This window comes from Phoenix dactylifera, chromosome 5 (assembly GCF_051530095.1).
Source record: "Phoenix dactylifera cultivar Ajwa chromosome 5, Ajwa_hap1_PhDact_Kaust_v1.1, whole genome shotgun sequence".
NCBI classification, from domain to species: domain Eukaryota; kingdom Viridiplantae; phylum Streptophyta; class Magnoliopsida; order Arecales; family Arecaceae; genus Phoenix; species Phoenix dactylifera.
This window is the reverse complement of record NC_143194.1, coordinates 6,696,144-6,719,167: the sequence shown is the minus strand read 5'-3', so window position 1 is coordinate 6,719,167 and position 23,024 is coordinate 6,696,144. Positions and strand designations below refer to the sequence as shown.

Below are 23,024 nucleotides of genomic sequence, written 5' to 3'. Positions count from 1 at the left end.
GGACTGGAAGTATTTCTGTCCTCAAATTTTAATCCAAGATTACTTCTATGGGATAATTTTAGATTTCCAACTTCAAAGATGGATATTTCGTTACTGAATTAGATGGTGATTTAAAAAGTAAGGATAATTTAAGACCACTATCATATAAAACTAATGGTATAATAAAATATGATGATCATCAACTCCGCCCATATCGTTAATTTTGGAATGATCAAACATCCTCTCAACTTTTTACGATGGCCTGTTGACAACATTTATACAACCTGATCCGTTACCGTTAGAACAGTTCCAGCTCAGCCGCTCATGCCCGATTGCGCGTTTCCACCATTCTGCCGTCCCATCTGCACAGGCCAAGTCGGTGAGATATCCGCGTGAAGTCCCCTCTCTCCTGTTCTTACTCGCGAAGCAGCGGGTTCCCCGAAGTCAAGAAGTCTCTCGTGTCCTCCGTCCCTTCCTCCCATTCCTTCTGACAACCCGCTTCCCTTTCTCCTCCTTCCCCAAACCCTAGTTTCCAATTTCTCTTGCCGGCCTTCCCGTTCCGCGATGGAAGATGTGAAGGACAAGATGAAGGGCCTCATGAAGAAGGTCAACAAACCCTTCTCCTCCTCCCCTTCCTCCAAATTCAAAGGCCAAGGACGAGTCCTCGGCTCCTCCTCCGACTCCGACTCCGCAGCCGCATCCTCTCCCTCCTCATCCGCCGCCTCCGCCGCCGCCTCCCGTCTCCTGCCAATCCGCCCTCCTCCCACCTCCCGATCCCTCCCCAAGCCCTCCCCCAAATCCGTCCCCAAACCCTCCGAACCGAATCCTTCCACCGAATTCAACCCCTTCGACCCCCTCGTCTCCTCTGGACGCCACCTCGTCAACGGCTTCACCCAGTCCTCTGTCAATTCCTTCGAGTGCCCCGTCTGCGCTCGCTCCTTCCCTTCGGAGGCCGATGTCGCCGCCCACATCGATGCCTGCCTTACCCAAGATGCCGCGACCGCTCCACTGGGAAATGGCGTCGTGGCGGAGCATGTCTCGACTTTCTTGTCTGCCGTCTCGGCGGATGGGGCGGTGGAGGTCGTGCTGAAGCTGCTGAGGAATGTCGTCCGGGAGCCGGAGAATGAGAAATTTCGAAGAATAAGAATGGGCAATCCGAAGATTAAGGAGGCAGTTGGCGAGGTAAAAGGAGGGGTGGAGCTGTTGGAGTGTCTGGGGTTTGAGCTCGGAGAGGAAGGGGGTGAGGTTTGGGCTACAATGCACGTCCCATCGGAGGAGCAGCTTGCGGTGGTCAGAGATGCAGTGTCTTTTTTGGAAAGTTGGAAGTCGGAGGATTCTAATCCTACATCGGCTGAGACATTGGGTACAGTGGTGGAGAGTTCGGATAGGCAGAAGAAGATTGACCGGCAGGTAGTTTCCTGAACATATATTTTCTCTGTATAACTTTTCTTTACGGAGTTTTTGAATCTTTAGCTACATTTGGTTGCAGCATATGATATTTCCTGGATATTGATAATATGGTATTACGTGTACTTGGAGAATAGTCACTAATTGTTGTGTATTAGTTTTTGCTTTCTGTCTTGTTGCTTGATCTTATAATTATTTCATTAAACTGCTGGTGTGCATGTTCGGACCTGTATGAATGCCATTTCCGTTGTCATCCCACATTTTTTTTATATATTGTGCATGTCAATTCTTCCTTAGCTGATCCATTGGGTCCATGGCTGGTTTTCCTGGGTGTTTGAGGTGCAGATTTGGCATGTTGTTGAGTTGATTTTCTACCATCAGTCCCTTCTATAGTTTCTCTTGAGTTTCACCATTTTTCAGAAAATTTTGCCATGTTATGTAGCTGACTGTTGTAATGTTACCAGCTAGCCCTGGCCCAAGTTTTTGGTATGACTCTATGAGTTCTCTTTCTGCTGCTAATCCCTTCTGTAGTTTCAATTACTATTCATCATTTTTTTTTAAATAATAGCCATGTGGTGTTTTCGAACATTACATGAGTACACACCCTGCATGACTTTGACATGCATTTGGTGGTAATAAAGATAAATTGCGTATAGCTGCACTAGCATAAGTTAATGCCTCGATGCTTTTGTTTTTTCCCTCGAATAAAAAGCATTGATGCTTTAAAATATTTATTCATCCAAAAATGTTGAATTAAGTCAGATAGCACAAGTTACAAAACATTGTTCTTTATAGGTGAAATCACTAAAAATTATCCCTAAAATGATCAGCTTATTTTAGTTATATGGAATTTTTTTATTGATCTGGTCACTAATTTTCCATTGAAGTTGCATATTGTTTATGAATAGCTTGTAACTTGATCTTAACCATCAAGTTATTTGCCAAGTCTTATAACTGAGGCAAGTTTTGGGTGAGTTACCCCTATACCTCGAGACCCTAGTGAAGGTGGTATCTAAAGCTTTCTCTTTGGTACAACCACCAACTAGCTAGGTAAGCTGGCACCTTTAGCAAGAGGAGAGCTTGCTACATGACTCTTTAATGGTCCAGTACTAGATGACTCTTATAGTAGTCTTGATGACTCACTAGTAAACCTTATGCTGTGGTCCTTGAACTACTCTCCTCGACCCTTCGTGACATTGCATATAAAATAAATGTCACATTTACAAGTCATGCATATAGTCCTTACCTGAAATATGATGGTTGTCATCACTTACCATGTACACTTAATCTAATTATCACATACAAATATAAGAAAATAATAGACTTGGAAACAAATAATAAGAATGAAGTTTGCTATAAGATAATCCAGACGGTGTCCCATTAATTCTCCTTTTGTTGGGGAGAGCCCATCCTCAAGTTTTAAGCTTCTAACTTGGCAAGTGCCTCAAACTAATACTCCATGCAATTATATAATCATGATGACTGTGTTATTTGAACATCTTTCTGTTATTAATATTAAGTTCTCCACAAATTATTGGAATTTAATCTCTAGCCAAGCTGATGCACTAGAGAGAGGGGATAGGAGGGAGGGAGCTCGGTTTGGAGAAGGGTAAGAAGGCATAGGAATCTAAACTTAAGAGGAAATACGATAGACTGTTGTCTTGGGACCCTTCTAAGCGCCTCTTAGTGAGAATAAGATTTCCAGATTCTCTATAGGAAAAAAGATAGTGGCGCAGTTCTTTTAAAAGAGAAAAAATAACAATGACTTAGGAGGATGAGTGGAGAATTATAAAGTGGATGTAAGAAAAGAGTTAAAAATTAAAAGAGATATGTGAAAGAAGAAAGAGAGAGTGAGAGATGGACGAAATTCATTCATAAAAAATAGTCAACCCTTTTTTCCTTTTTAACATTTCTACAACTACTCGATAAAAAAAGTTTTCTTTTAAAATACCTAAATGATTCTTTGCTAATGACCCTTGGATTACTTTTGATATTGCTGGCAATTAACAGATGCAACCAAAAGTTTGTTAACAGTCTCATATTGTAGGTAGATTGAAAAGAAAAGTGCTATGATCTGAATACATTTCAGATTTGGAAAAAAAGTTTTTCCAAGCATCAAGTCTATGAACTACGAGGATGAACCCTTGGCCAAAATTGAAGAGAAGTTGCTAGAGAGACAAGCAGACAGAAGTCTGAATTCACAAAGATTTCTAGTTACACCAATCACAACTCTTTCTAAATCCTAAACATCTCCGATTTCAAGTTAGAACTCATTCCTATTGAAGGATTATGCCCTTTATTTTTAAGCAAGAGAAAATAAAGGGAAAGAAAAGAGGTAAATATGATCGCCCTCCTTTCTCGTTGGTTGTTAACTTATAGCAGCTGGTAGATATGGCCGATTATAATAGGCAGCTTTCTTAAAGTTTTCTTTTAAGAGTGGGTTCCCATAGATGCTGATACAGCAGTTTAACATAGAATATTGGATTGAGATAAACTTAGGATACTGATTAAGACTTTGAATCGTGGCTGTCCATCATCTCGACATGTAATATTGGCAGTATAACTCTCAATGTGCTTGGAAATAAACAGCAAACCCCTACCTAAATGAGATCTGGAAATTAATCATCTTGTGCCCCTCTTTTCCCCTTCTTGGTTTCTGCTCCAGCAATTATTGAGAGATTTGGCTTCAATACATTGAAGATACTCTTTCGAAGTTTAGGACCCTCGCTTTTCAGCTTGAGGAATCTATTGTTGAAGACAAAATCATGGTGATTTGTGTCCATAGGCTTAACGTTGAGATCCACTATGCTTGATTGTCTTTTCAAGGAACTATGATCACCTTGATTTGATTGGCTTTTGCTGGAGGATGATTTGTTGACCTTTGTTGAAGTATTCACATGCATGGGGTGCATGCAACCTTGGGCACTATATCAATGGTTAGTCTAAAAGAATGCATGATTTAGGAGTCGTTCGGCTCTGTGTTTAATCCCACACTGGTTATGTGTGGGTAGATCTTTGATACTTATGTAGGCCTAAGGAATCTAAATAATATCTTTTGGTTAACTTTTTTGGGTAAGAACCTTGGTTCTTACAAATTTTATCAGAATTTAACTTTGCATATGACTCGTATGGACTAGGGTATATTGCAGCATGGGGCTTTTTGAGGTTGATCATGGGCCATCATGGTGTTTGTGATTGGACTTATTTTAATTTGTACTCTTAACTTGGCAAGGACGTCAGAGTTTCAATGTAGTGAGTGTGTAAAGCCTCTATGGGAATGTGTTTAGTCCCATATCAGTTATATGCTAGGTAGATCATGGATACTTATACAGTATTAAGAAATTCAATAACACCTTTTAGCTAGTCCTTGTGGATGAGGTTCTGGGATATTACACGTGATGCCATCATGGGCATGATTTCATTCCAATTATGTTTATCAGTTCGATCATGATAGGAAATTATACCAAGCAACTAGGTTAGTATTCAGCCATTTAGTAGGTTGGCCATTATAGTCTATTTCAGCCCTACCTTTTGAATATAATCCTTAGTCTTCATTTGGCATTGATGTTGGTAGTAAATCTTTTATCTGTAGAACTTTAGACTGGCGGCTTTCACTAGTAGAGCTTTTAATAAAAAAATTGTTTGCTATTTAGTAATTACATTTCTTTGGTGCTGTGAAACTTAAACATTTGTTTGATAACCAAATCAAGAAAATGCTTTTAGTATCAGAAAATGATGATAAATGTTATTACATAGGGCTTTCAATTATGTGTATTATCAAAAATTGTTATTATAAAGTATTCTTAATTTGTATATTTTAACCTAAAGATATAATAAATAATAAAATTTTAAATTTATTATAAAAAATAATATATTTGTAATATTATTTGTAATATAATGACATGATATTTTAGTATATTAAGAAGTACTATATTATAATGTTATTATAGTATAATATTATTATGCTATTATAATATGATTATTATAATATAATAATGATGATGATAACATAAGATTCTTATTATATGATAATATAATATACTATTATATTTTATTATATTGTATTGTACTATTAAAAGCTATTACTATAAAGTATTGTTAACTTAATATTAATTTATATTCTTTTAAAATTTTATTGTTGGGCTCAAACTTGGGTCTTTTGCATAAAATAACAACTTTCTGAGACATCTCAAGTAGAGCTTTTGCCCAAAAGTTATATATTGGAGCTATGTTTTAGTAGACCTTTTTCAGCTTTTGGAGGAGCTAGAAAGTTGTTTCAAAATTTCCGCTAAACATATCAAAACCATCCAAAAGAGCTTCTGACCCTTTAAGAAGCGGTATTTGGCCCTGCAAAAGCAATGCCAAAAAAGGCCTTAGAATAATATTGTGAATCTTTTGCTGCTACTTCCTAATTACTTTCATTCTTAGGCTCCTTAAGCTTGCTATATGTGTCTCCTTTCACCTTGTTTTCTTCAAGAATAGACCCATTTTGCTTTTCTTGCTCACCTTTGTGCTCCTTTTCTTCCCTAATGTTGTAGACACTAGATATAGTTTATTATGAAATCTTGGTGCTGCCTTTTACAACTCTAGGTAGTTGTACTATTGATTTAAGTGATGAAAGAGATATCCTTGAAGTAGGATGGAACTTAACTGATTTCCTTTCAGCTTCTCTTCCATTTGAGGGCAACTTGGTATATCTCTTGTTTTGTAGAAAGTCACCATATTATCCTAGATAGATGTCCCAACTCTTGTAATATAACTCGGCACTAATACTTCTTTGGACTTATAAACTCTTGCTTGCATAGGTAGCTTGAAAATTTTATATGCACTCACATATGTAATTGGCCCTTTGATGAAATTGGTGGAAGTTGATAAACAAGCTATTTTGGCATCTTAAGGAAGAAATTTTCCCCTTCTAGAGTATCTTGATTTCATTGCAAGAGGTTACATCACCCTCACCACTTTCTTATTGAGTTTAAACCCAACTCTACCACATGTATGCAGCTCCTTTCATTTACTATGGCAGGATCTTTGTATCTTCCATCAGTTGATGCCATGCTAAGATTTTGAACTCGTATTGACTAACCTTTGCTACTTCCAACTTCGCACCCTTTTCTATTGTAAAATGATGTTTAGCTGCTAGACGAGTAACTTTGGATAGTTATGTTGATTCTCTCAATATGATGAGCAGCGGACAAATTTCTTTGAATTACTAATTCCAGTTTGTTTCCTCAAGAGGGAGATAGTTATCCTCTTTTGTCTCCTTGAATGATCGGAATAACTCTGGGTCCATTTGATTGCAAATTAGGCTGCACCCAGGGATAGAGAGGATAGAAGTTTTGAGGCTGTTTGATTGGGCTGTGGAACATGTTGGACAGTTTGTCATTTTTCTCACAATGCCCCCACTGTCATCTATATATTGCGTGACTTAGCCTAAAATTGCAAGTGTGGTGGACCATTCTGCTAACCAGCCTGCATGGCTAAATGCATGTGCATGTGCAAGTGTGGTTCTAGAAACAGTTGTACACTCTCTGCATCTCATGATAGGTTGGTTAACAACTTGTTGCTACATATAAACAGCCCTTTGTTTCCTTTTATTTTAGGAACGATACCCATGGGACACTACCCTTGTTTAATTCTATAATAAAGAAAAAGGTAATAAAAGTAATGAAGCATGTGATATCTAGGGACAAAATGGAGATAAAGATGGGATGGCTAGCTGACTTCTCTTTTTTCGATGGTTCTAGAAATAGTTGTACACTCTCTGCATCTCATGATAGGTTGGTTAACAACTTGTTGCTACATATACATCTGGACTTTTTATAACAGTCATGTCTCAAAAACTCTCCTTTGAAGAAGTAGGCTCTCATATATGCATGGGAACACAGCATTTAAATTTGTAAACATGCATCAAAAAAATTAAATCACAGAAAACTTCGAATATTAACCTTCTACAGTAAACTATACAAACAGCAATGATGACTCAAAAACTAAGCCCTCCTATGTGCAAATTTCCCCTGCATGATTTGTATGTGATCTTCTTTTTCAATTACAACTTAGGAAGACACACTTTAATGATCCATTATATCATGATTCTTTGGCTACTTATGAGTCTTTCACAATCCATAATTACATGACTCTTGCACTATTCTATGATGACTTTAATAATACATCATGGTTCTTGAATTTAAGGTTTTAAATCTCATGGGGTGGGGCCATCCTGGTTTTCTCGTGGAGTGGGATGCATCGCCTGCCCTTCCTATCTTGTACTTGGGATAGGGGATGTCCTAGTATATGCCGATTGGGAGTTGGGATGATTGCAGGATGGCCTTGTCTTGACACTTGGTCAGTATCTTGTCCTAGTGTCTAGCACGATAAGGGTGGCAATCAGGTTGGGTTGGACTAGCTATAGATTGGTTAGATACAAGTTAGGTCAACAAGGTCAAAAATCTATTGACTCGAACCCAACCTGTTTATTAAGCTGGTTAAAAATCCATACCCTAACCTAACTATTTTGTTAAATAGGTAACCTAACCTGACTTGCACTGGATTAAATCAAGTTAAATAGGTTAAATGGGTTAAGTATTGCCATACCTAGCGGGACATCCCACCAAAATTTGAAACCATGCTTTTATGCCTCTTCATGACTCTTTGTCAATTAGTACAATTTAAAACAAAAGGATGCATAACAATATCCTACATATCACACCTCCCAAAAAATTGTGGTCACTATTTGTAACATAAACATCCTTGCTGTTGCATCCAAACACAAGAAAATGTCTTACGGCCAAAAGGGACTTTAAATGATATGACTTTAGTTGTTAAAGGTGTTTGCCTTGCCTAAGTACCCCATCACTTTGACAGTTGTCTCTTACATGGATCCTAGGCAAGGTGGTTGCTGATGTGCCCAGTTGGTGCTAGGAGGGCACCTTGGTTCCTAAAAGTCTACCTTTTGATTGGGCTAGCACCCTGATCACCACTTATTACTGAAGGGTGATTTATGTGATATTTGCTTCTACTTTTGTTGAAAGAATAATAAATCAAGTCAAACCTAAGTGTAGTTTGCATCTATGGATTTTGAATATTATAGTATTAAAAGATGGTGTCTAATCTACTTTTCTTATTCGGAAAACACATTCTCTTGCTTCCTTCCAAATATAGTCGGGCATTCACTAGCTGGGTCTGGGTCAAGCCTAGCTTCAGCCTGGCTTTACCCAGCCTACCTCCTAGACTTTGTAGCTTGAGCCCATACTAATTGGGGCTTAACATGGTGCCTAGTTTATTATCCATAACATTGTCTTGGCCATGGTGGCATGATTGCCTATCTAGGAGCACATTATAGGAAGAGAATGTGGGGTATTAGGCTGGTTGTGAGAAGAAGAGAGTGGTAGCTGTGAGGATGCCTTTAACAGTGGTGGGTAAAGGAAGGGGACATATTGAATAATGGTGTAGAGAGGATATTAGTGGTGGTGAGGAAAGATATGGTGAGGGTTAAATTAATGGTGATGAGCAGGCCGTGACAATGGTTTGGAGCCAATCAGTGGACTGCCTTTGGGGTTAGCTATTGCCTAGGGAGGGAAGCTCTCCAAGACATGGAACATGCATGACACACCTAACCCAAAAGTCAGCAAGCCAGGAGCTAGAGGAAGAAAAAGAGGAACAAGAAGAGGCAGCATATAGCCAACTTTCTGGCAAGAAGAATAAGGGGAAAAAGGAAAAGATATGCAGGGAAGAGCGCAGCAGGCTGGATGTGTCAACAGGCCCAGCAATAAGGAAGAAGATGGTAAAAAAGAAAAGTTAAAGCAGAAACTCAAATAGTCCATGATCAGCAGTAGGGAAAAAGAAAACTAAAAAAAAGAAAAGCAAATTAGGAAGAAGAAGAGTATGAAGAAGTAAATGAAGTGGAAGAAGAAGACTGGCTCATAAATGAAGAAGAAAGAAAAGGGGGAGAAGGAAAACCAAACACCTGCTTATGTGTGCTGATGACTGCCGTATTACCTCCTCTGCATGCCCACTAGCAGAGCTTGTGATGGCCATGGACAGGCTTGTTTTGTTGCCTTAGTGAGAGCCTCTGCTGTCCCAAAAGTGTCTTGAGTTGTCTTAAATAGGGATAGTTGGGAAAGGCCTTAATATATTAGGATTTAAGTGGCCTTGGTGTGGTAATGGTCTAGTGTTAGGCAATAGAGTCGGGTGGAGAGAGGATGATTTACCTTGTATCAAGCTTATAAGTCCCCGTGGGACATCTTGTGGGACACTAGGATGGGGTATCATCTCAAGTGTTAGGCCAAGATCGTCCTGCTATTGTCCAAGCATTCCGATCGGCAAATCTTGAGATATTCTCTGTCCCAAGTGTCGGGACGAGGTGGAATGGCAGCATGTCCCGTTCCATGGGCAAACTGGCATAGCCTCGTCCCATGGGATATAAAACATTGCCTCGTATATATGGAGAATTTACTGATTTACCTCGTAAATATGTATGTATGTAAAGGGTTGTACCTAAATAGAGAGAGAGAGATGAGAGGTTGTATGTAAAGAGAGGGATCTAGGGTGAGAACAATGTGATTTAGTGATATAGGGATTTAGGGATAGGAAGTGGATTTCAAATAACATATAATGATACGATAAATAGTTAATAAGTTATCTTATTAATTAACATACCTACTCTTCTACCAAAAAGAAATTAACATACCTTTGGCCTAGCTAAGTTGTTTCTAGGTAAGATTGGGTAATGTTTGACAAGCTTGAAATATGTTCCCAGGCTCACCCATGGGCACATTGGTTTGGTAGTCCTTGATAAGCCTACCTCCAAATATTGTTTCAAAGAGGAGAGAGAAACATGGGAAGTATATCAACTACATGAAGGGACATTTCTTTTAGGCATTCATTGGTCATTGGTACCACAAATTTAATTAAATTTTTCCCATGCATCCGTTGTATACTTCTTAGATTGATCAAATGAAGTTGAAACAAAGTCTGGAGAGCTCAACCACAAATATGAGAGAGGGTTTCAAGTAGGGCTGCAAATGGGCTTGGGCTAGCTTGAGGCTTGTCAACAGGTCTGGCTTAGAGTTGGGCTTGGCCTTAGAGGGTTCGGATTAGGCTCAGACTCGAGTTGTCGAGTCTTAACTAAAATTTGTCTTAGCCTAAGCCAGACCCAAAATCCAATTGTAGCCTACTCAACTAGGCCACCTCAGACCCATTTCATTACACTAACCCCAAACCCATGTCTCCACCTTCCAGGCTCCCTTCTTTCCATCTCTCTCTCCCCCCTTCCCCTCCCTTTCCCTCTCCAGTCCTCTTCTCTATTTCGTGATCTTCACTCTCATCTTATTCTCACCTCGTCATCATCCTTATCCTCTCTCTTATCCAGGGTAGTGCTTGCTTCTTGTACCCATGGACATGGCTCACGTACCACAACGATGATTGGTTGAAGGCACGGTCTTACCATTATGCTGGGCAAGCAGCATTGTAGCCTCTGGGGCCTCCTCGTGGATTAAGACCTCCTCGTTTTGCTTCTTAACTGTGCTTTGATCACTGCTCGCTCAACCTAAGTTCCTATGTTGTCTAGGGTGTTCAAGGCTGAGCATGCCAATGTGGTGGCGGTCGCTTTGCCCCTTTCGTAATGTAGAAGCAAGAGACCGCTGCTCCCATGGTCTCCACATTTGGCAAAGGAGGGGAAATCTAGGGCAAAAGTAGGGAAAGAGGGGAGTCTAAGGCAAAATTAGGGTTTTGGGACTAAAATTAGGGTATTTTAGGCAAGGTTTAAATAATGTGTGATAGGATGATCTTGTTTTTGTCATGGAACAAGATGCCCTCTATCTCGACACTTGGGACAGTGGATCCCTTGTTCCGTCCTGGTCCTAGTCTGAATCGTGAAACTATTTTAGTCAGACCTAGACCTAGGCTACATAGGAAGCTGATCCTGCTAGGCCTAGTTCTAGCCCTAGTACCGGTCCTAGTTGCAAAAGAGCACAGCACAGACAAGAAAGAGGGAGGATGCAAGAGGGGAAGTAATGATTAGTAATGTCCATCAGATTCTTGTGCAACAATGGTGCATGAATTCTTGGGAATCCTTCTATTTTTCCTTTTCCTTTCTCTTCTTTATGCTTCCATTTTTTATTCCTTTATCTTCAAGCAAACTCTTCTACTCCTTTTCTACTTTTTCTTCCCTGTTGGATTTCATAAATCTATGAACCTCCTTCTTTCAGTTAGCTTAGGTATTATTGATGCCTAGCTTATCGCCTACTACATAGATGGAAGGCAAGCACATAGGCATGTTGTTTGGGAAGCTTTTTGGCATGCAACTGTCCCATTTTGGAGTAATTCCAAAATAGGCTCCTTTTTTTAACATACTTGCAGATCAAGGCCTCTTTTATTTTGGAAATTCTCCAATTGGACCCAAATTAACTTTCCATTATTCACAATATAATTTTGTCTTTTTTTTTCTCCTGTTCATCTCACTTGACCCTTGGAGCTGCTAGCTGGTGAACCATGCTGCTTCTTAATGTTAATATCTCCAAATCTGAAATGGATTAATAATGGTGTTGGTGAGATGTTCAGATTCATCAATGACATTGTGAAGTACAAGTGGCTTATTATCTAAAAGCTCCAGAGAGCAGAGTGAGAGGAGAAACTGGAAAACACCATAAATATCCTTATTCTGGTTGATGAAAATTTAATTCGGATCTTATTAGGGAATTACTGGGACAAGATATGCTTAATTTGCAAATATATGAAAGAAGGGTCTTTATATGCAGTTGACTATAAGGGGTGGTGTAATGTGCACAAAGTCCAATTGACAAAAACTCTTAAATATACAAAAATACTAGAAGATTTCTGAATTAAATCAAAAGAATTGAAGGAGAAGAATATAAAGAAGGAAACATCTTACTTAAGAGTCATGTTGGTAATATATGTGAGCTGGTAAAGTTTAATCTACACATGATGCAATAATATTTGACAACAATACAGACAGCTCAATAACCTTGATTTCGAAAAATTAGAAGTGAAAAACTGATGAAGAACAAGGGAAGCTTTCAAGTTTTAATTAAGGTGCTTGGGTTCTAATGGAAAGCCAAATGTTTATAATTTGACTCCCTTTATATCTAATACTTGAACCTGGTCCAAAATATAGTTCAAAGTTCATAATCCTTTGGTTATTCCTTTTCTTAAAAACAAAAACACTTAACATTACTGGGTTATCTAGGCCTAGCAGGCCACTTGGGTGTCCACTAGGTGGTTGGCCCTTATAAAGGGGCTGCCTACATGGTCTGGACTGGGGAAGTGGCTGAGGGACTGCTTAAATGTAGGCAGTTTAGTTGAGTGCTTCCTGAAACAGTGAACTGTAAGTGCCAACTTGGTTGCTTGGCTGTAGTACAAAGACTTATTAGGTAGCCAGGCAATATGACAACCTTGCTGTTTTTGTGGTTGGCGTTATTCTTAGATATTTTAATGTTTTCATTTTTTGTTATCTTTAGTGAGTTTCAGAGATGATATCCTGTTCAGATCCTGTGTATCTTACCTACTTTTTTTCTTATCATGAAGAATTCTAAGTCATTCCTACAACTATTGTCCTGTATCTTCTATTGATAATTGACTCTCTAATGGTTGTAATATATGCCAATTTCTTAGGTTCGAGTGTTTTTTCCTGTTCCTGAAAATGTGGCTGCAAGAATTGACCTGCCAGATTCTTTCTATAACCTTTCTAGTCAAGAGCTAAAGAGAGAAGCTGAGCTAAGGAAGAAAAAGATATCGGAGTCTCAGCTTCTAATTCCTAAGTCATATAGGGAGAAGCAGGCAGTGACTGCTCGGAAGAAGTATAAGCGGACAGTTATTCGAATCCAATTCCCTGATGGTGTAGTTCTCCAGGGTGTCTTTCTCCCTTGGGAGCCAACAACTGCACTATATGAGGTCTGATTCTTCTTTCTTTAGTTTCTGTTTCAGATATATTTTCACACTTCACTTCTGACTGCTTATGTATATTGTTATATTGTTAACAATTATATTAGTGAATTAGTCAGGCAAATGGCGTCATTCCTCTTTGTTGCCCTGTATAAACTGGTTTACAGCAATTCTACCAACTGATGGTTAAAAAATTGAACTCTAGTAGCAGTTTATTTTGTTAGTGACGAATTTTAAACAAGATGTCATATCACTCATTGAAGTTGAAATAATATTTAATAACTTGTCTAATTTAGTGTACAAGTACTACAATATTGAACTAGCTTTTGGCATCAGGGGCAAGTTTGTATAGACACTAGCTTTGATGCCAAATGGTGGTTTGGTAAATTCATCAGTCTTAATCTGACATTCAGAATTCTGTGACTGGGACCGTTGTTTGAATTCATCCTGCTGAGACTGAAGTATCACTTGACTCAGATCAGATTGGCCAGAAAACAATCTACTGTTTACCAAAAAAAAAGAAAACAATCCACAAATATACTATGGATCAGATTGATCCTCCATTTGTCTGCCACCAGATGCTTGGCGTAAAACAGATCACTGCACATTCCCGAGTCTTACTTCAGCCGCTTGTTAATTTAAAAGATGGTTGGACTGTCATAATACATTAGATCAGAACACCTTATATGAACTACTTGGTTATTTTGAAATCACTGTGCTGCCATATTGGACGTTTCAGGCTTATTGCTTCCTTCACTTTGAAAGACATAATGTTATCATTTAGTGCACATGCCATCATCTGTATGAGCGCATGATTTTTGGCTTGTTGCTTCTCATCTTACTGTCCCTAATTTGATACTTATATCCTGAAGTTCACTTTTGTTTTGGTAACCCCTTCTGTCTTGTTAAGTTTGACTAGAATAAAGTAACTCGAAATCGGGAGCAGAGATAGGGAATGATATAAAAGTTGCAGTTAATGCGTAAGCACATTACTTTGTTGGAAGGCAGGTGCTTAGGTGGATTGAAAAATACAAGAAAAGAGTTACAATGTGTAATTATGTGACAATAACTAGTAAAACAGGATGAGTCAGAAGAAATTAGAGAAAAAATTAAACTGAGCAACCAGTTTTTCATTTTATTGAAAACATATTTAGTGTAACATGACATATCAACTCACAACATTGCAATTTTTCATTAACAAGTATGCAATAATACTAATTACTTATCCAAAAAACTATGCATAATAAATCAGCTTAATGGAAAAGAAATTATTCCAAACAATTAATAATTGATGCAAAGTTTTTTTAAAGGAGTAACATAACAATAATTAGTACATTTGTAAGATGTTGTTATGCAAGTTTACGGCCACCAATAAGAAAGACAGGCTCACCTACTACATCAAATACCCTATCCAACCCAAATTGTGTAAATCTAACCTGCCTATGCCTGGCCTAGGATGGCCTATTGGGCACCTGCTGTGTGGTGAACCCAATATATAGGTGGCATCTAGATATTGTACAGCACTAGGAGGAATCTCAGTTTTGGCTTCCATGGTTGAACCGTTGAAGCAATGAATGCCTTGTACAGGGCACAAATTATAGCCTATCATTCCAAAGACCAAATATGGGTAAATTAGTTGGACGCAGATGGATATTTCTGCTGAAGTAAAGATCTCATTCATTGTTTGTTGTAAGGTTGTTCAATTGCAGCCACATACAATCATCAGCTATGTTGGCATAGATTATGAAATCTTGTCAGGCCAGCTTCAAAGGGCTATCAGTTGACTCTTTCTTTCTATCACATCTTGGCTTCATCAGCCTCTTGTTTAAATGGATAAACACAGGTGCCGTGTATTGCAGCTCTTTGAAAGAGGAAGTATATATTACCTAGATGCTTCATATTTTGGGTTTCTTGATGTGTTGGAAACTGACACTGGGGAATCTTCATGAAACTTTTATACTTAATATTACCAGACCATGATTTTACCAGTATTTCTCATCTATGATAGGCATGTCGACATGAAAACTTTCAAGTCTTAACATAATATAGCAAATGTTGTCAATTTTATAGGCTAAGAAGCAACAAGTCTACCCCATTACATGCACATCAATAAATAACTACACATACAACTACAAGATGACAGCAGTTCTTCAAAACACGTGGATATTTGATGCTCATGTTGTTGTCCATGTTACAAGGATGCATGGAATGTTTGCATGTGTTGCTAAAAATGATGGAAGTCTTTATTTAAACTCAGGAAGGCAGATTAGGGCAACAAGCTCTGAAGGCTCTGGTGAAAGCTGATAGCTCATGTGCATTTGACTGAAAATCTCTTCTATAACCGTAAAGAGGAACTCTCCTTGGGTTCATCAGCTTCCAAGTCTCCAGTGGTTCCATCGTGTCATTTGAAGATAAATAGGAGAAATGATTATGTGAATGCACTTCAAAGTTGACTTATTTTTTCCTGATTTAGTTTTACTTGAACATGTTATTTGGATAAGATGCATTAATTATATCATATTATCCTTCATCCAGGTTTCAATTATGCATTATCTTTTGGTTATGTTGTAGTTTGTTAGCTCTGCTTTGAAGGAACCCAGTTTGGAATTTGAGCTCTCGTCCCCAGCAGTGCCTAGGCAACGCCTGATCCCTCATTTCCCTGGACGCGGAAGTAAAACACCAACTCTAGAGGAGGAAGGCTTGGTTCCTTCAGCACTGGTCAAGTTCAAACCCATCGAGACAGTTTCCATTGCATTCACGGGCCTGACAAATGAACTTCTTCAAGCCCGTGAACCAGTAACAAGCAAAACGCCTGTCTTGTAGGTGTGGGACGTAGAGAGCTAGAAGCTCAATAATGGTGATGATGGTGTGCAGTAAATGGTACATTTATAGACTGCTGATTCGAATGCATTCAGATCTCAGGTGGTCTAACACTAGTCATGATTATGCGGTGAAATTTGTAAGTCATTGTATCCCTTGATTTGCGAGTGCATGGTAAATAATGCATTTGCAATCTACCTCAGTTGATTGTTCTGGGATGTTATAATAGCAGCGTTTGATAATCTCAAGAAACGAATGTAAGAACTGCAAAGGGATTCAAATGCCATCAAATTTCCACGGGGCTTCAAAGTAAATCCTTTGAATTCTCTGAAGGAACCCCATTTCTCCATGAAGGAATTTACTAGGTATTATAATTTCCAAAAGATAATGAGACATCAGTCAGCGTGCTTGTATATTAAGCAGGCTCAGATGCTCGCTGCTTGGGTGGGGCTCCCCTATGCCGGTGTGGGTAGGGTTTTTCTGCCAGTGTTTTGGAACTTGCTGCCCTCAGCCTCCTGATTGCCAGGGGGGTTCTGTTGATTGAACTTTCTGCCCATCAATCATATATACTCATCTCTTTCGGTAATGGTAGCTAAAATTAACTGTTTACAAATCAAGGGGTATCTTATTATTTTATAAATACATAGATCCAAAATGGCCCCATCTGTAATATATTACAATTCAACAACAATGACACGAATACAAGGGAGTGAAAAAACAGAAACATTTTAGAAGAATTTGCTGAAATATGAATGGACTCTCGCATATGATAAGTGAAGAAGGGCGAGCCCATGGAAAGATGGGAAAAGTACTAGGCTAACAAAGGAAGTCCGCAGAGTGACAGGAAAATAGCCTTCAGTTTATCTCAAAAGATTTTCTTAGGTTTGATTTTTGAGAACTTTCAGGTTTTGGCTAGTTATATTTCGATATCCAAAATTTAAAATTTTCTAATTAACCACTAAAACTTTATTTTCCTTGCAAGGTGGCAGTTGTCTATCCGAGTTCTCGCATTATTAACAGAGTGAGAAAAAAATATAAAAATACCCTTGATTGATAGAGGTAAGAAAGTGGCTTCTATGTGATCTTAAAGCGCTCCATCCTCTATTATCCATCAAACTATACATATCTCATTCATCCCCTACACAAATCTCAAAGCACTCAATCCTTTGTTATACATTCGTCAGCACATATCTCAAAGTGTCTCATTCTTGATCATCCATCCACTTGCATAGATCTTAAAATATTCTATCCTTTATCATTTGTCCTCTTGCAAAAATGTCAAAGCACTTCATCCTTTGCCATCCATCTAGAGTTGGGCACTGGGCCGGGCCGCCCACGGCCCGGCACGAAGAGGGCCGTGCCAGAGCACGGCCCGATAGCTACAGTGCCGGGCCGTGCCTGGCACGGCCGTGCCGGGTCACAGGTTACTGGCCCGCGGGCCGACCCAGGCACGGCCCGCTTCGGGCCTGGGCCGGCACGGCCCGCTCTAGGCCCGCGGGCCAAGCATGGCACGGCCCGTGGGCCTGGCACGGTCCGGGCCTGGGCCCGGCCCGGCCCGATAAAAATTAATGCTTCATAAATTTTTTAATAAATTAATAAATATTGAAAACTAAGGATTTATGAATATAAAGCCACCTTAATGGTGGGGGGTTTGGCATAGACCCCTACCAGTTTATTAATTTAAATCAAAATGGTACATGAAGGGAGGTTTGGACCTTGGTCGGACCTCCAGAATACAATAAGAAAGGGGCCAAAGGGCCGAGGTTTGGACCTTGGTCTGACCTCCAGAATACAATAAAAATGTACAATTATAAAAAATTAAGAAATCTTACTAATCATCAGTGATTCAGTGAATCAGTATTCACTCTTCAGTCTTCAGTAGTGTTTGTATCATCATCATCAGATGATGTTGTATTATGTCCACCTTTATCTTGAAGTTTTGCCTCAGCATCCAACCAATCTTTGAAGCAGAGAAGCATCTCCACCGTTTCGCCCGTCATCCTATTTCTCTTTTCGTCAAGAACACGTCGACCTGCACTAAAAGCGGATTCCGATGCTACCGTGGACATCGGCACAGCTAAAATATCGCGTGCAATTGCAGACATAACAGGATATTGATTTCTAACACTCTTCCACCAAGATAATACATCTAGATTCTCTATTTGATTTTCATCATATGCAGACTGAAGATCATTTCGTAAATAAAATTCTAGTTCACTACTTAAAGATGAAGAAGATGAAGATAAACTTGAAGCATGTGTGTGTCTTCTCTGTGCAATGAATGAAAAAATAGATGACGAACGAGAACTACTAGAAGAAGGAATAGAGGTTTGTATTTGTGTTCTAGATCCACGAATTTTTTCATCATATATAGCATAAATATCATAAAGAAGTTGTTTTACCTCATTTTTAGGCTTTTAGCAGGTTCAGGATCTTTAATCATATTTTCACAGTATGCATCAAGTAAAATTAGCACGCCATTTAATTTAACTCTAGGATCAAATACAGCAGCTAAGTTATGCATAGGACATATCTTGTCCCAATACTCATTCCATTTAGATTCCATTAGGTCAATAATAGGCATTAAAACATCATCATATCTATGTTCTACAAATTTTTGACTAATTATATATGCTTGTTGTAAAAATGAACATGAAGTTGGATAATAAATACCAGAAAGAACATTGGTAGCATTATAAAAACTAAGCAAAAAATCTTCCAAAATTTTTCCTTTATTCCAATCAGTTTCAGTCAATGTAAAGCCTAATCCACAATCATTAATATATGCACTTAATAAGTTTCTATATGGGTATGCATCATGTATCATGCTATATGTTGAGTTCCAACGAGTAATTACATCAAGTTTAAATTTTTTAAAACGTTTACCATGATTTATACATAGTTCCTTAAATTCTTGAAGTCTTGATCTTGAAGCATGAATAAAAGAAACTGCATTTCTAATTTTACCAATCACATTTTGAATCATACCTATGCCAGCTTGAACAGAAAGATTTAAGATATGACATGCACATCTAATATGCAATAAATTTCCATCTAACATGGGATGCAATGAGTCTTTTAATAATGCAACAGCAGAATTATTATTAGATGCATTATCAAAAGTAATAGACATAATTTTATCATTAATATTATATGAACATGCAGTTTGATAAATGATATTTGAAATTTGTTGCCCAGAATGTGGAAAATCAAAAGCACGAAAAGTAAGAATACATTTATTTAATTGCCAATCATTATCAATATAATGAGCAGTAATGGCAATAAAACAATTACTACCTACAGATGCTGACCAAATATCAGAAGTTAATGAAATTTTTACATTTAAAGTAGAAAGTGATTCAATTAAACTTTGTTTCATTGCTAAAAAGTTAGTCATAGCTACTCTTCTAAATGTACGCCTACTAGTTCTTTTGTAAGCAGGTTGTAGGTTTAATTGAACATATTCTTCAAAATTAAAAGATTCACATAAACTAAAAGGTAATTCATCCTTAACTATCCATTTTACAAGTGCTTTTCTTTGATTTTCATGATTATATGCAAAATTACCTACAAGTAATCCCCCTTGTATATTAAGGGTACTTTGAGTTTGAGCATGAAAATCATGCATCCTATGACTCTCTTGATGTCTTTTTAAATGCCCTGTTCCCCCACTACTACTACAATTATAAAGTTTGGCACATTTTTTACATTTAGCTTTTCAGACTCCATCAACCATAACTCTATCAAATTCAGTCTATACAGCACTAGTCCTCTTACGAGAAGAGGTTTGATTTTCACTCGGTTCACTAGCTCTAGAGGAACTAGGAACATGGGGTTGGAGATTAGTTTCTTCTCCCTTAGAAACAGGAGGAATGCCAAACTGACTTCCTCAAAAGATGACATATCTAAATTGATGAATTAAAAAATAAAAACTAACCACAAGGAGGATTGGAGGAATTGAGTAGAGGGTCGGAGGGCAGAGGCAGAGCCGCAGAGCCGAGATTCTGAGCTTCCTCTTGTGCTCTCAACAGGAGTGACCTTCTCTTCTCAACAGGAACCTCCTCTTGTGTAGCACTTGAACACTTGCTAAATGCAAACTAAAAATTAAATTGCTAGAAAAGCACTTTAGAAGAGAGAAATAATAGTATTAGAGAAGGAGAGAATAGTTGGTTTGGTGTGGTGAGAATGAGGGAGGAAAGGGCTATTTATAGAAGCCCCAAATTTTTTTTCCCAAAATACCCCTCAATTCAGCCGTTATTGGACTGTTGGGAGGGGTAAAACCGACTTTTTTCCAAAATAGCCGTTGGAAACGGCTATTTTCCTCACCCCTCACCGTTGCGGGCCGTGCCTGGCACGGCGCGTTTGCACCCGTTACGGGCCGTGCCCGGCCCGGCCCGCCAATAGACGGGCCGGGGGCCGGGCCGGGCTTCCTTTTGCGCCCGCGACGGGCCGTGCCGGCACGGCCCGCTTCATAAGCAGGCCGGGCCAGGCACGGCCCGTTTAGACCTTGGGCCCGGTGGGCCTGGGCCGGGCCGGCCCGGCACGGCCCGATGCCCAACACTACATCCATCTATTCGCACAAATCTCAAAATGCTTCATCTTTTATCATCCATAAACCTGCAAAGATCTCAAAGCACACTATCCTCTATCATTCATCCATTTGCACAGATCTTAAAGCTTTCTATCTTTGTCATCCATCCACTTGCATAGATCTCAAAGCGCTCCATCCTTTGTCCTTTATCTTCCTACACAAATCTCACAGCACTCTATCCTTGTCATCAAGCTGACTGCACAGATCTTAAAGCACTCCATCTTTTGTCATTCATCGGCTTGCATAAATCTCAAAGTATTCCATCCATATGATTCTCCTTCTCTCCTTCAGTTCATCCCTAATGAAGAGCTCATTGCTCAGTTAGTAGTAAAGGCAGTTATGTAATTTTATAAAAGTTTGTTATTAGATGACTCACACATGATAATGTTTTGTAAACGAAGATAGACGTTTGGGACATATTCCAACGAATTTAATGTTTTGATGGCTAATTGATACTTCTCAATTTTTGGATTTAACAGGTAGATGCTTCGAACTTGTAAAGATATCTTTGTAATTTTCTTTTGATTTATTTATTTATTTATTTAGATTCTAATTTAGCTTGCATCCTATCTTCCATATGAGATTCAGAATTTAACAAACAGGAAAAATCAAAATGGAAATCAACGTTCCACCTTCGATTCCCTTGCCATAAAGAAGATCTCACAAAGTGCTTAACACGCTGCCCAATTTTAACGGATGTGGCGTCATAATGATCGTCCCTATGTTTAACAAACGGAAGCGCTTGGGGGAGGTGGGGTTAACGGCGGGCGTGCGACCTCGAGGCGAGAAAGAGAGTCGTGCATCGCCGTGGATGAGGTTAGCACTAGAATTGCGGCGAAGCTTTGGGGGCCGTGGCTCCTGCCGTTGCTCCTGGATCCATCCTCGATGGGAAGACCTGTAATTGCCTGGGCATTGACATTGGATCCTGAGCATCTTAACAAAGAAGCATGCTCAATTAAATCAGCGTCAAGAATCTAATCGCTCACTAATGTTGGATATTTGGAGATTTAAATCTAACATAATTTCTTGTTCCAAGGCAAGCTAATAGGGCGGTTGATTAGATGGCTTCTTATGTAGCTAAGCATAATGGATTTGAGATAAATGATACCTCCTCTATTTTTTTAAGAACTCTTTCGGAGCTAGTGGAAATATTTACTGGAAAGTTTTATAAAGCAACAAGGTCAACAAAAAAGAGAAAAAACATACTCAATTATGGATGATAATGCTTAACTATTTAACTCATTTTACTTAATTCGGCCCGTTGTAGGTTGGATTAGATTACTTATTTAATAAAATTGTAACAAAATAAGATAAATTATTCGACTGGCGATAGGATTCTTTAGATCGATAGTTACACTAGTAGTTTCATCCTATTTCTAAGATAGGACGCATTACGATCATATTGCTTATAACTATATAACAAATGATAGGTATTTTGTTTTGATCCAGTAGTAATAACTAAAGGATCTCAGATGATTGCCAAGAAAAATAACCAAGTTGAGGCCTCCATTTTTATCCTTTTTAAAAAATAAGGTAGTTCGGATTGACAGATATTTAATCTATCCGACGGATATTTGATTCGATCCGATCTATTACAACCCTTACTCCAATCCAGGTATTGATTAGTCTTGATTCCGATCCTTACAACATATTGCAAGAGCCGGAAAAGAGGATGATAGGGATGATATTGCTATACTCGTGCTTCCCACTCTTGCAGGTCATTCCTACTTCCTGCATTATTTCTATAGAACAAATGATTGAGAAAAAAAAGGATTATATTATTAAAAATTTGAAAAAACTCTCAACTTTAACCCAAAAAAAATCCTTAAAGTATTTATTAATATTATTATTTTTTCTTTCTGCTAACCCTTGAGGTTAATAAAAAAAATCCAGTTTCAAAATACCTTTAAAATCTTTGAGAAGAAAGCAGATGAATAGATGATAAAATAGAAATTGAGATGCCCTATGAGAGAGATATCGATGCCATAAACAGTAGCAGCAGGAGGTCAGGAACTGAGCGTGGTCCATAAATTCTTAAAAAGTTGAAATCGCCCTCTGCCCGCCGCATCAGCGGGCCCCAACCCCAGCTCGGCACACACATCAACGACTTCCCCCTCGATCTCCGCTCCCGGTCGTAACTTTTCCCTGTACCTCCTCCTCTCCGTACCGCACGTTTTGTGCGCTCCCCCACGCAAATCCCTTCACAACATCCCACGAGGAAACATCGGACCACCGCCACGTGCCTCCACGCCATCCAACCTTATCACAGCCCATCGCCTCCCCTGCATCTCCTGCCACGTGTCCCGACGACCCCACGGAAAAGGAC

The 23,024-nt window shown here is 38.9% G+C and overlaps 1 protein-coding gene across 4 annotated transcripts; it reads left to right on the top strand.

Annotated features, from left to right (window-relative positions):
- The first annotated feature begins 284 nt into the window (after positions 1–284).
- PUX2 (plant UBX domain-containing protein 2) lies at positions 285–16,456 on the top strand. 4 transcript variants are annotated; one of them, XM_008805258.6, is made up of 3 exons: positions 285–1,389; positions 13,018–13,296; positions 15,859–16,456. In XM_008805258.6, exons 1-3 carry the CDS (start codon positions 544–546, stop codon positions 16,108–16,110), a joined length of 1,377 nt encoding a protein of 458 aa, XP_008803480.3. In that variant the 5' UTR covers positions 285–543; the 3' UTR covers positions 16,111–16,456. The 4 variants fall into 4 exon arrangements, with proteins under 4 accessions (XP_008803480.3, XP_088577638.2, XP_008803481.3 ...); XM_088721512.2 differs by having other exon boundaries at positions 397–1,389; positions 15,823–15,957; XM_008805259.6 differs by lacking the exon at positions 15,859–16,456 and adding an exon at positions 15,545–15,832 and having other exon boundaries at positions 397–1,389.
- The last annotated feature ends 6,568 nt before the right edge of the window (positions 16,457–23,024 follow it).